This window comes from Oncorhynchus tshawytscha, linkage group LG02, assembly GCF_018296145.1.
Source record: "Oncorhynchus tshawytscha isolate Ot180627B linkage group LG02, Otsh_v2.0, whole genome shotgun sequence".
Classification (NCBI taxonomy): domain Eukaryota; kingdom Metazoa; phylum Chordata; class Actinopteri; order Salmoniformes; family Salmonidae; genus Oncorhynchus; species Oncorhynchus tshawytscha.
This window is the reverse complement of record NC_056430.1, coordinates 36,533,074-36,546,550: the sequence shown is the minus strand read 5'-3', so window position 1 is coordinate 36,546,550 and position 13,477 is coordinate 36,533,074. Positions and strand designations below refer to the sequence as shown.

Here is a 13,477-nt window from a genome sequence, read left to right as displayed (position 1 = left end):
AAGAATTGGCTTTGGGGGACCAGTGAGATATACCTTCTGGAGCACGTGCTACGGGTGGGTGCTGCTACAGTGACCAGTGAGCTGAGATAAGGCAGGGCTTTACCTAGCAGAGACTTGTAGATGACATGGAGCCAATGGGTTTGGTGACGAGTATGAAGCGAGGGCCAGCCAACGAGAGAGAACAGGTCGCAGTGGTGGGTAGTATATGGGGCTTTGATGACAAAACGGATGGCACTGTGATAGACTGCATCCAATTTGTTGAGTCTATTTTGTAAATTACATCGCCGAAGTCGAGGATCGGTAGGATGGTCAGTTTTACGAGGGTATGTTTGGCAGCAAGAGTGAAGGATGCTTTGTGGTGAAATAGGAAGCCGATTCTAGATATAATTTTGGATTGGAGATGCTTAATGTGAGTCTGGAAGGAGAGTTTACAGTCTAACACTTAGACACTTAGGTATTTGTAGTTGTCCACATATTCTAAGTCAGATCTGTCCAGAGTAGTACTGCTGGACGGGTGGGCAGGTGCAGGCAGCGATTGGTTGAATAGCATGCATTTAGTTTTACTTGCATTTAAGAGCAGTTGGAGGCCACGGAAGGAGAGTTGTATGGCATTGAAGCTCGTCTGGAGGTTAGTTAACAGCTTCCAAAGAAGGGCCAGAGGTATACAGAATGGTGTCATCTGCGTAGAGGTCGACCGATTAATCGGAATGGCCGATTAATTAGGGCCGATTTCAAGTTTTCATAACAATCGGAAATCGGTATTTTTGGACTTATTTATTTATTTATTTATATATATATATATATATATATATATAACACCTTTATTTCACTTGGCAAGTCAGTTAAGAACACATTCTTATTTTCAATGATGGCCTAGGAACGGTGGGTTAACTGCCTCGTTCAGGGGCAGAATGACAGATTTTCACCTTGTCAGCTCGGGGGATTCAATCTTGCAACCTTACAGTTAACTAGTCCAACGCTCTAACCACCTGCCTCTCATTGCAATCCACGAGGAGACTACCTGTTACGCGAATGCAGTAAGCCAAAGTAAGTTGCTAGCTAGCATTAAACTTATCTTATAAAAAAACAATCAATCAATCATAATCACTAGTTAACTACACATGGTTGATGATATTACTAGTTTATCTAGCGTGTCCTGCGTTGCATACAATTTATGCGGTGTGTATCGTTGCTCCAATGTGTACCTAACCATGAACATCAATGCCTTTCTTAAAATCAATATACAGAAGTATATATTTTTAAACCTGCATATTTAGCTAAAAGAAAGGTTAGCAGGCAATATTAACCAGGTGAAAGTGTCACTTCTCTTGCGTTCATTGCACGCAGTCAGTGTATATGCAGTTTGGGCCACCCAATTTGCCAGAATTTTACGGAATTATGACATAACATTGAAGGTTGTGCAATTTAACAGGAATATTTAGACTAATGGATGCCACCCCTTCGATAAAATATGGAACGGTTCTGTATTTCACTGAAAGAATAAACATCTTGTTTTCAAGATGATAGTTTCTGGATTTGACCATATTAATGACCTAAGGCTCGTATTTCTGTGTGTTATTATGTTATAACTAAGTCTATGATTTGATAGAGCAGTCTGATTGAGCGGTGGTAGGCAGCAGCAGGCTCGTAAGCTTTAATTCAAATAGCACTTTCGTGCGTTTTGCCAGGAGCTCTTCGTTGTGCGTCAAGCATTGCGCTGTTTATGACTTCAAGCCTATCAACTCCCGAAATTAGGCTGGTGTAACCGATGTGAAATGGCTAGCTAGTTAGCGGGCTGCGCGCTAATAGCGTTTCAAACGTCACTCGCTCTGAGACTTGGAGTAGTTGTTCCCCTTGTTCTGCATGGGCAACGCTGCTTCGAGGGTGGCTGTTGTCGTTGTGTTCCTGGTTCGAGCCCAGGGAGGAGCGAGGAGAGAGAAGGAAGCTATACTGTTACACTGGCAACACTAAAGTGCCTATAAGAACATCCAATAGTCAAAGGTTAATGAAATACAAATGGTATAGAGATAAATAGTCCTATAATTCCTATAATAACTACAACCTAAAACGTCTTAAATTGGAATATTGAAGACTCAAGGAACCACCAGTTTCCATATGTTCTCATGTTCTGAGCAAGGAACTTAAATGTTAGCTTTCTTACATGGCACATATTGCACTTTTACTTTCTTCTCCAACACTTTGTTTTTGCATTATTTAACCAAATAGAATATGTTTCATTATTTATTTGAAGCTAAATTGATTTTATTGATATATTATATTAAGTTAAAATAAGTGTTCATTCAGTGTTGTTGTAGTTGTTATATTACAAATAATAAAAAAAATTGTCTGATTAATCGTTATCAGTATCGGCGTTGAAAAATCATAATCGGTCAACCTCTAGTCTGCATAGAGGTGGATCAGAAAATCACCAGCAGCAATAGCAACATTATTGATGTATACAGAGAAGAGTCGGCCTGAGAATTTAACCCTGTGGCACCCCCATAGAGATGGCTAGAGGTCCGGACAACAGGCCCTCCGATTTGACACACTGAACTCTATTAGAGAAGTAGTTGGTGAACCAGGCGAGGCAATCATTTGAGAAACCAAGACTGCTGAGTCTGCCGATAAGAATATGGTGATTGACAGAGTTGAAAGTCTTGGCCAGGTTGATGAATACGGCTGCACAGTAATGTCTCTTATCGATGGCGGTTATGATGTCGTTTAGAACCTTGAGGGTGGCTGAGGTGCACCCATGACCAGCTCTGAAACCAGATTGCATAGCGGAGAAGGTATGGTGGGATTCGAAATGGTCGGTAATCTGTTTGTTAACAGAAGACCTTAGAAAGGCAGGGTAGGATAGATATAGGTCTGTAGCAGGGTCTAGAGTGTCTCCCCTTTTAAAAGGGGGATGACCGCGGCAGCTTTCCAGACGATACAAAAGAGAGGTTGAACGGGCTAGTAATAGGGGTTGCAACAATTTCGGCAGATCATTTTAGAAAGAGAGGGTCCAAATTGTCTAGCCCGGCTGATTTGTAGGGGTCCAGATTTTGCAGCTCTTTCAGAACATCAGCTATCTGGGTTTGGGTGAAGGAGAAATGGGGAGGCTTGGGCGAGTTGCTGTGGGGGGGTGGAGGGCTGTTGATCGGGGTATGGGTAGCCAGGTGGAAACCACGGCCAGCCGTAGAAAAATACTTATTGAAATTCTCAATTATAGTGGATTTATCGGTGGTGACAGTGTTTCCTAGCCTCAGTGCAGTCAGCAGCTTGGAGGAGGTGCTCTTATTCTCCATGGACTTTACAGTGTTCCAGAACTTTGAGTTTGTACTACAGGATGCAAATTTCTGCTTGAAAAAGCTAGCCTTAGCTTTCCTAACTGCCTGTGTATATTGGTTCCTAACTTCCCTGAAAAGTTGCATATCACGGGGGCTATTCGATGCTAATGCAGAACGCCACAGGATGGTTTTGTGCTGGTCAAGGGCAGTCAGGTCTGGAGAGAACCAAGGGCTTATATCTGTTCCTGGTTCTAAAGTTTTTGAACGGGGCATGCTTATTTAAGATGGTGAGGAAGGCACTTTTAAAAAATAACCAGGCATCCTCTGCTGACGGGATGAGGTCAATGTCATTCCAGGATACCCCAGCCATGTCGATTAGAAAGGCCTGCACGCTGAAGTGTTTTAGGGAGCATTTGACAGTTATGAGGGGTGGTCGTGTGACCGCAGACCCATTACGGACGCAGGCAATGAGGCAGTGATCGCTGAGATCTTGGTTGAAAACAACAGAGGTGTATTTGGAGGGCAAGTTGGTTCGGATGATATCTATGAGGGTGCCCGTGTTTACGGATTTGGGGTTGTACCTGGTGGGTTCATTAATTTGTGTGAGATTGAGGGCATCGAGCTTAGATTGTAGGATGACTGGGGTGTTAAGCATGTCCCAGTTTAGGTCACCTAGCAGCATGAGCTCTGAAGATAGATGGGGGGCATTCAATTCACATATGGTGTCCAAGGCACAGCTGGGGGTAGAGGGTGGTCTATAGCAAGCAGCAATGTTGAGAGACTGGTTTCTGGAAAGGTGGATTTTTAAAAGTAGAAGCTCGAATTGTTTGAGTACAGACCTGGATAGTATGATAGAACTATGCAGGCTATCTCTGCAGTAGGTTGCAACACTGTCCCCTTTGGCAGTTCTATCTTGTATCTTGATTTTGTTGAGGCACAGATCTGGGGAAGGGTACCAAAACATTTCTGCAGTGTTGAAGGTCCCCAAGAACACAGTGGCCTCACCATTCTTAAATGGAAGAAGTTTAAGACTCTTCCTAGAGCTCGCTGCCTGGCTAAACTGAACAATCGGGGGAGAAGGGCCTTGGTCAGGGAGGTGACCATAAACCCGATGACATAGCTGCAGAGTTCCTTTGGGGAGATGGGAGAACCTTCCAGAAGGACACCCATCTCTGCAGCACTCCACCAATCAGGCCTTTGTGGTAAAGTGTCCAGATGGAAGACACTCTTCAGTAAAAGGCACACTGCAACCTGCTTGGCGTTTGCCAAAAGGCAACTAAAGGACTCACAGACCATGAGAAACAAGATTCTCTGGTCTGATGAAACCTGATGATTGAACTCTTTGACCTGAATGCCAAGGGTCACGTCTGGAGGAAACCTGGCACCATCTCTACGGTGAAACATGGCAGCAGCGTCATGCTGTGAGTACGTTTTTTTTGTGGCAAGGACTGGGAGACTAGTCAAGATCTAGGAAAAGATGAACGGAGCAAAGTACAGAGATCCTTGATGAAAACCTGCTCTAAAGCGGTGTTAGAATGGCCAAGTCAAAGTCCAGACCCGAATCCAATCGAGAATCTGTGGAAAGAACTGAAAACTGCTGTTCACAAATGCTCTCCATCCAACCTCACTGAGCCCGAGCTGTTTTGCAAGGAGGAATGGGAAAAAGTTTCAGTCTCTCGATGTGCAAAACTGATAGAGACATACCCCAAGCGACTTACAGCTGTAATCGCAGCAAAAGGTGGCGCTACAAAGTATTAACTTAAGGGGGCTGAATAATTTTGCACGCCCAATTTTTCAGTTTTTGATTTGTTAAAAAAGTTTGAAATATCCAATAAATGTCGTTCCACTTCATGATTGTGTCCCACTTGTTGTTGATTCTTCACAAAAAAATACAGTTTTATATCTTTATGTTTGAAGCCTGAAATGTGGCAAAAGGTCGCAAAGTTCAAGGGGGCCGAATACTTTCGCAAGGCACTTTAACGGCACAATCATTATTTTGAATTCTGGTTTTTTTTCCGGGCTTGGGTTATTATGCTTATGCATAAACTCTAATATGCATTGAAGTGTTTTGAATTAATCATCATGTTAGAAAATGCTGCCCATTTAGTTGTTAGGCTTTGAAACAACATTCACAATGGCCATGCTTTCCACCTAGTTTCAACCTATTTTTTAAAAACTTCTTTCTACAAATTGGTCAATCACAGTGAGGTGAGTTTTAAAAGCACATACTGCTTTGATAAGTGTTTTGATTTGATTTTCCATTGCATTTGCATTGATGTCAGAGTGGTTAGAGGGACAATCGAGCCCTGAGTACCAGGCCATTAGCAACCTGATGATCGCTAATTGTTGGTTACTACTAATGAATGTCTAGAGTGCATAAAAGGAGATTACAGTGACTCAATGGTCACGTGGAATTTTACTGGGATCATGACTCGTGACTGCCGGTGTGGTGGTAATGTGGTCACTGCAACAGCCCTAGTCTTGTAGACAGAGATCAATCAATCAAATTTATTTTATACAGCCCTTTGTACATCAGCTGATATCTCAAAGTGCTGTACAGAAACCCAGCCTAAAACCACAAACAGCAAGCAATGCAGGTGTAGAAGCACGGTGGCTAGGAAAAACTCCCTAGAAAGGCCAAAACCTAGGAAGACCCTAGCCCCCCGACACCGGGGGTGTCCCATCCGAGGACACCCCCGGACAGGGCCAAACAGGAAGGATATAACCCCACCCACTTTGCCAAGGCACAGCCCCCACACCACTAGAGGGATATCTTCAACCACCAACCTACCATCCTGAGACCAGGCCGAGTATAGCCCACAAAGATCTCCGCCACTGCACAACCCAAGGGGGGGCGCCAACCCAGACAGGATGACCACATCAGTGAATCAACCCACTCAGATGATCTGGACAGCGTTGTGGTCAGAGTTGGAGATCAGTGGTTTGATGTTGAGGGTGTAGCAGTCTTTGATATTGACATAGCACTTGTCCAGGATATTCCAGATCCAGGTGTTGCCTTTGTCCTGCTTGTTTTCTCCTCACCCTTTAACTCGATTGGGATGTTGTAGTATTCCGGGGGTCTCGTTGTTGGTGGTACTGATGAGTGCAGGGACATTAGTCTCCCTCGAGTACACCGGCTCCGTGGTGCTCGCTTGCATGTTTGTAATCCTGTTGTGGTCTCCGCTTGACATCCAACGTGTTTGTAGTCCAAACACACCGTATTACAGAAGTAGCGTTGTGATCAAAGTTAATCTTATAGTCTGTTTGTGTAATAATCTGCAGTGGGTATAAAAGTCCTTTTTAGCTCACATAAAACTCAAAATGATGACAGAAACATTAAACACACATCCACACTAATCCTTACCTGTAATTCTTCACACTCACCCCTTCTCTCCTCCTCCAGCTCCTCCCAGTGGTACGTGTAATGTCCAGTGTCTGAACGGAGGCAGTTGTTTCCTCAACGCCAGGAAGCAGCCCAAGTGTCGCTGCCAGCCCAACTTCGGAGGAGACAAGTGTGAGGTGGACCAGTGCAGGGACTACTGCCAGAATGGAGGCACCTGCACGGCCTCTCCTACAGGTAATACACTACCGTGACAGGAGGGCTGGCTGTCTGAGAGGAGTCAGAATAACACATTAAGCCAGGAACAGTGAGACATATAAACAAGTAATACAACTAGACAGCTGTGTATTGAGTCAAGGATTCTACCCTCAATGAGCAGTCCTGATGTTAGTCTGATGTTAGAGGTCAAGTCTCCTGAGTTTCTCTCTCCTCTTCCTGTCTTCTCTGTTGGACCATGTCTCTCCCTCCCTCCCCAGGCTCCCCTACGTGTCGCTGTCTGACAGGGTTCACTGGTCCTAACTGTAACCTCCAAACCTGTAAGAACTACTGTCAGAACGAAGGGAATTGCACGGTCAGTGCTGGCAACCAGCCCACATGCCGCTGCCCTGCTGACTTCCTGGGGGACCAGTGCCAGTACCGTGAGTCTCACTGTCTTTCTGTTGGTCTGCCCCGGTCTGATCTTTTTTATTTCATGTAATTTTGCCTTGTTGTTTTTGTCTATAAATGCTCTGTACTGTGTCATGTGACCTACCTCTTCAAAAGGTATCTTCAATAATCCCACAGCACACCCCTACCCCACCCCGAGTAAGGGGAGGAGAACAAACCTAAAACCTACTGTTGTACTTGACTTTCTTGCACTAACACTTGTCCTTTCTTAGTAGCACTGACGTTGCTGATACCTGCTTTATTGAGGAAAATGTTTACTTACTATAAGCAGGTTTCCATCCAACCATTTTTATGTGAGTAAAGTACCTGTCGGATAAAGAACTCACGACCGGCCTGATGTTAGATTATACATTTTAAAAACTTACGGAAGACTAGTAAAGCTCAAACTAAGCTTATTCACCCACTGGGTCACACAGCTGCATAAGATAACATATTTACACAAGCACTGATATTTAAACCTTTCTGCTTTGCTGAGTCTCCTCCTTACACATCTGGACAGCCAATACATCTCTGTTGCTCTTTCTCACTTCATCTGAACTGACCTCGGCCCAAATTCCTCACTCCTCCCCAACTCACGGCTGTCCTGTTGACTTGTACCAGCCCTTCTCCTTTCCAAAGGATACCTGATGTCTAACAATAACATGTTCTGACAGAATGTAAACGTTCTGCACTCCCCTCTCTCCCTCAGTGGCATGGTTTAGGATATTTCAAGTTTATAAGTCAGAACCCATCACTGTCAAATTGTCCACAAAACAAAATACGCTAGACAAGGGTGGATATTTTTTGGGTCGGTGATTAGATTACCGTATGCAAAAAAATTGTGGTGGAAACTATTTATTGCGCAATTTTTTGATAGAATATCCATCATGTTGAGGTAAATTGGCAGTGACGCAATGCTATGTTGTGTGGTCCTCCCACTACGACTTGGAAAACCATGCAGTTTATTCGGCTAAGCTACATCTGCTATGGGTTATGATAAACTTCAGAGTGATTCAAGTGCATGGTGATAAGCTTGCTGCGCCTTTCCATTTGTTTTGGTTCTATTATTAGAGTAAGAACTCGACGGACACTGAAGCCTTAAACCAAGTTTATTCTCCCCAGAGGGTCGATACAGCTGCATCAGACTCAGACATGGTTCAAGCCTTCAGTGTCCGTCGCGTTCTTACTCTAATAATAGAACCTAACAGATTGCGTTGTCGGCAGGATCTTAACACAAACTCATAGAACTTCTGTTTTTTATTTGATCAATCAAAAGTTATATGACAGTGCTTTTTGTGTCCACTGACTATGTCATTATGCACAGCCTTTTATTCGCTAGAAGACAGTTTGATGGAAACATACCCCTGCTGGTAAAATTCACATTTCTTTTTTACTAACATAAGAATGCTTAAAAAATCTTTCAACAAATTGATGGAAACATAGCTAGTTTGGGAGGACTGTGATATGTGGTTGTCTCACCTAGCTACCTTAAGATAAATGCACTAACTGTGAGTTTTTATTTGACCTTTATTTAACTAGGCAAGTTGGTTAAGAACAAATTCTTATTTACAATGACGGCCTAGGAACAGTGGGTTAACTGCCTGTTCAGGGGCAGAATGACAGATTTGTACCTTGTCAGCTCGGGGGTTTGAACTTGCAACCTTCCGGTTACTAGTCCAATGCTCTAACCACTAGGCTACCCTGCCATCACACTGGATAATAGCATCTGCTAAATTATATTCTATAATGTGGATCGTAATGAACTAAAATAAACTCTGTCTGTACTGTCACCTACTGGCAGTATAACACTATGGCACTTAACATTTTGTAGAAAGCACCATAAAAGTGTAAACTGCTTGGTACTCTTTTGAGATCAACCTTAAGGCTCCTTGCGCTCAGTATACTCAGACTGATAGCTGTCTCTTCTGTATGCCTGTGTGTGAGTAGGTAGCTGCGAGGGCCACTGTTTGAACAGGGGCACATGTCTGCAAAGTACCAGCGGGGCGCGCCAGTGTCGCTGTCTGCCCCAGTACAGCGGCAGCACCTGTGAGGTGGACAAGTGTCACTACTGTCGCGACGGCAAGTGTATCCCCACCAACTCCTTCCAGCCCACAGGAGAGGTCACCTGCGTGTAAGTGTCCACACACACAGAGAAACTGATATTGACAGAAACAGACACACATTCACACATCAATTCATAAAACACACCCACCACCCACACACCTGTCCATACCTATTGTTACTTGTGTGTCCTGTAGCTGCACCAACGGTAGAGTCCAACCCAGCTGCTACACGTGTGATGAGTACTGTGCTAATGGCCAGTGCTCTGTCAACCAACACACACACCTACCAGAGTGCACGTGAGTATACACACACACACACACACACACACGCGCTCTCACACTCACTCACTAGAATGTTATCTCTGGTTGCTATGACGTTACATCTCTCTCCCCAGGTGTTCTGCAGGCTGGGTGGGGCATCGTTGTGAGGTGGTGGCCTCTAGTGTAGACTCCTCAGAGTCTGGTGGACGTAAGTAAACTATTCTAAAGGTTTGCAAAGAGTAGAGGCATAACTTTTGCTTGTGAGTTTTAACGTAGATGTCGGCTGGCCATCAAAATAAAACCCAAGAGCTGCTCCCTACATTTTACACACATTATTTTGGCTGCCCATCAACTTGACGCCAATTGAAGTCTCCTACCATTAAAAAATCACCTCCAGGATTGCCAGTTCTGTGTAGAACGGTCGCCAGACTCAGCCTAACTATGTATACTGTTTATGTGTGTCTGTGTGCAGGTACTGCCTCCATAGTGGTCCTAATGCTGCTACTGCTGTTGTTGATTCTGTTGGTGGGAGGAGCGGTGTTCTGGTACAGAAAGAGGATGAGGGGGTGAGTAACACCACACTAAACAACACCACATTACACAACACTACACAACTCCAATACACTAGAAGAGTAACACTGGGACATTAACTTAACTGCCTCTCAAGCTCTGTCTTCGTCATGGTCTCTGTACTCAGCCTCCCTTTCCTTTATCTCTTGGTCTTTGCTGTGAGTAACTGCATCTCTTCTGTCCCTCAGGTCTGGCAGGCCGGGCAAATCCTGCTCCAGACTCGCGCGGTAACGGTTGCCAGGGTTACGCTTTCCATCCTCTCTCTCCCTCCCTCTCTCTCTCTCTCTCTCCCCCAATTCAAAATGGCATCCTGTCCATTTCTCTCTGTTTTCATCTCTCCCTTCATAAGTCTCTCACTGTGCAGTGTATAGTCCTGTGGTCAGTGTCTCGACTCTCTTTCTCTCCGTTGTGAATGAGCAGTGCTCTAGTTCAGCTTGCCCCTCCCTCTCCCGTTCTGAATCATTGTTCAGGATTGGTCCCTCTCTCCAAACTTCCCCACTATACTGTACTTCTAGGGGGCTATTAAACAGGTGGTGATCTATTGGAGAGGCTGTGAAATAGATCAGTCTATGGCCCCAGAGTGCCTATAGTACCCCATGCTGTTCTCCATCATACTGTATTGTACTGTATCATGTTGTTGTGTAGAGTGCTACTGTATGTTCCGTACTGAGAGAGGGGGCGCTCTGACTGCATTGTTCCAAACCGGGATTTGGAAAATGCAACCTGAAAAATCCAGCATTTACTATCCTTCAAGTCCATGGTTTGACCCGAAATGCTCCAAACTGCCAACATACATTTTTATCCAAAATGCCTATAGATTTTCAAGACGTCAATAGATTTGACCTTGCTTATGTTTTTCAAGCAAACTGTTAAACAGGCATTCTGTAGTACCATTTTAGGGTACCGTTACAAACCCCTCTCCAGGACCAGTGTGTCTAGTGTATTCTAGCTAGGTGAATGCTGGGTTTGCGTTGTTGCCTGTGCTGTGGCTTTGGATCCATGCACAGTGATGTGACAGCCACTACCCCCCTGACTCTGTGATGTGTCGCTGCCCGTGCTGTGTGGACTCGCTCAGGACCCGTCTGTACCTCGGGTCATGACCTTTCACCTCTGTGTCTGCAGGACCAAGGGCTTCCAGCACCAGAGGATGACCAACGGAGCCATGAATGTGGAGATAGGAAACCCAGCATACAAGATCTACGAGGGCGAGCCAGACGACGATGCCGGGGAGCTTCTAGACTCAGACTTCACACTGGACCCAGACAAGGTAACACACACGGTAATAAAAGCAAGCCCAAAAACGCACTTACACCATGTCACACAGACCTGTACACACACACACACACACCCTGGACACAAATGAGGCAACATACAAAAACACTTACTATGATGAATGTAGTTTATCTAATGGTCCTCCCTGGTCTCTTCCCAGCCCACCAACTTCACCAACCCAGTGTATGCCACCCTGTACATGGGAGCCCACAATAGCCGCAATTCCCTGGCCAGCACGGATGAGAAGAAGGAGCTTCTGTCACGGGGGGATGAGGAGCCCCTGGTGGACCCGCTGGCATAGAATGTCCATTAGCCTGGGGTGTACCATTCCAAACACACCCCTCTTTTTGCCTTTTAAAGAAAAAAATGAAGAAAAAAAAGCTATTAAAAAGCCTGAACACTGTATAAAATGTACAAAAATGAAGGACTACTTTTGTATGTGATTGCAGTATTATATTTTGTTCTTTTACGATTCCTCTGGTCAAAAATTAACAAAAGCGTTTTCTATAAGATATTTTTTATTTACTTTTTGTCCCTTCCCCTTTACCTAAATAGCCACTACCTCTGTGCAAAATGAAATGGAAAAAGAAAATTAGAAGTTAAAACATAATCATTGGACAATTTTTATTTTTGTATGAATTGTATAGAGAAAAAAACATTGTTCCATGTCACCAGTGCCAACTCTGTTCATGTTGACTTCGAGCGGGGGGAAGCTAACTCAAAGTTTTGTAAGTTGATACCAATGTTGTCTTGATGACAGTTTTGTCTGCGGGAGTGCGAAAGACAGGAATAATATAGCACGATTTGTGTACAGCACGTGTAAAATGTCAAAATCGGATGGCAACTTCAGTATTTCCATATTATTTTCTCAGAGAACAATCTTCATGAAATTGTTTTCTTCCTTGCACAAATGTAATGTTTTACGGTGTATATACCGTAAGATGTAACACAGGTCAATATATGTTTGTTTCTAGCATATTCTAACGGTGTGTAGGGCTTGTGATGATAAAGTAGCCTAGTGTTGAAGCGACTGAGGAGTGACTGACTAATCTCTGGTGATGATGTTGAAAATGTGTTCAGCATTCTATGCTTGTGAATGCTTCTATGTGGTGGGAAGTGTGCCCAGTGGCCATATCACAGCACGTCAGAGCATTCTAATGAAGGGATGGACAAGAGAACCTGTGACAGTGTGACACCTTTACTGAGAAGAACGTCACCCGTTGGTCTGCACCCCTTCAGTGGACTGTGGTGCCAGAGGCAGAGAAAAGAGATGGGGAAAACATTTGGTCTGTTTTTTTTCCCCTGCAGCATTTCTTTATTTGGTTTCTGGCCTAGAGACTGGCTGTCTGTCAGACTGTACAGATGAATCCTTCTAACCTTGAGATCTGTGCTTTTATGGTTTTGGAACAGATCCCTCTGAAGTGCATTCATTCCTTTCTCTTGCATAGCTTGCATAGCATTTCCCTCTGTTTTTCCTTTAGCCATTCCTGATCATCTCTTGGTCTCCTGTACCCTGTTGCTGGCGCTGCCATTTTGGTCGCTCCGATGTGTCTTTAAGCTCGGCCGCTGTCCCAAAATGCTGTTTCTGTCAGGTGATCAGCAATATTTTAATGCATGTGAAAAAACACATTCAAGTAACTAGAATAACAAATCCTTATTTTGCTTAACTGTCAGCAAGTGTAAGTTTTGATTTATGCTGTCGCATTTTTTCTTTTTCTTTTAAAAGGAGAGAAGTACAATCATTTTACTTAAAGAACATTTTTGCAAAATCATAAATGCATTTTGGGATTTAAGTTGTTTTTGATTAATCCTTGTTTTATAATGAAAAATTACACTTTTATAGTACAAAATGCATGGAGGTTCAAACTTTCTTCTGGAAAGAAAATAAAAATAATGTTAACATTTTTGCTGGAGTACTTTACAGAATAAATAAGATTGTTATAAATAAAATTAAGAACTGTACAGAAAACAATCAGTTGGATTTTGTCTTCTTTCAGTACCTAATTACTTTCAGAAGATGCCATGACTGGCATAACATTTATGCGTTTGTGCTA

The 13,477-nt window shown here is 43.8% G+C and overlaps 1 protein-coding gene across 6 annotated transcripts in view; it reads left to right on the top strand.

Annotated features, from left to right (window-relative positions):
• LOC112262803 (low-density lipoprotein receptor-related protein 1-like) overlaps positions 1-13,395 on the top strand; it is a 184,027-nt gene extending 170,632 nt beyond the window's left edge. For 4 of the 6 annotated variants that reach the window (XM_042297574.1, XM_042297572.1, XM_042297561.1 and 1 more), the window contains 8 exons: positions 6,676-6,849; positions 7,089-7,250; positions 9,205-9,388; positions 9,516-9,617; positions 9,716-9,789; positions 10,054-10,147; positions 11,274-11,430; positions 11,584-13,395. In XM_042297574.1, the coding sequence (XP_042153508.1) occupies positions 6,676-6,849; positions 7,089-7,250; positions 9,205-9,388; positions 9,516-9,617; positions 9,716-9,789; positions 10,054-10,147; positions 11,274-11,430; positions 11,584-11,724 (1,088 nt within the window). In that variant the 3' untranslated portion in view covers positions 11,725-13,395. The remainder of the gene's footprint in view (positions 1-6,675; positions 6,850-7,088; positions 7,251-9,204; positions 9,389-9,515; positions 9,618-9,715; positions 9,790-10,053; positions 10,148-11,273; positions 11,431-11,583) is intronic. The other 2 variants (XM_042297582.1, XM_042297571.1) reach the window with 1 other exon arrangement.
• The last annotated feature ends 82 nt before the right edge of the window (positions 13,396-13,477 follow it).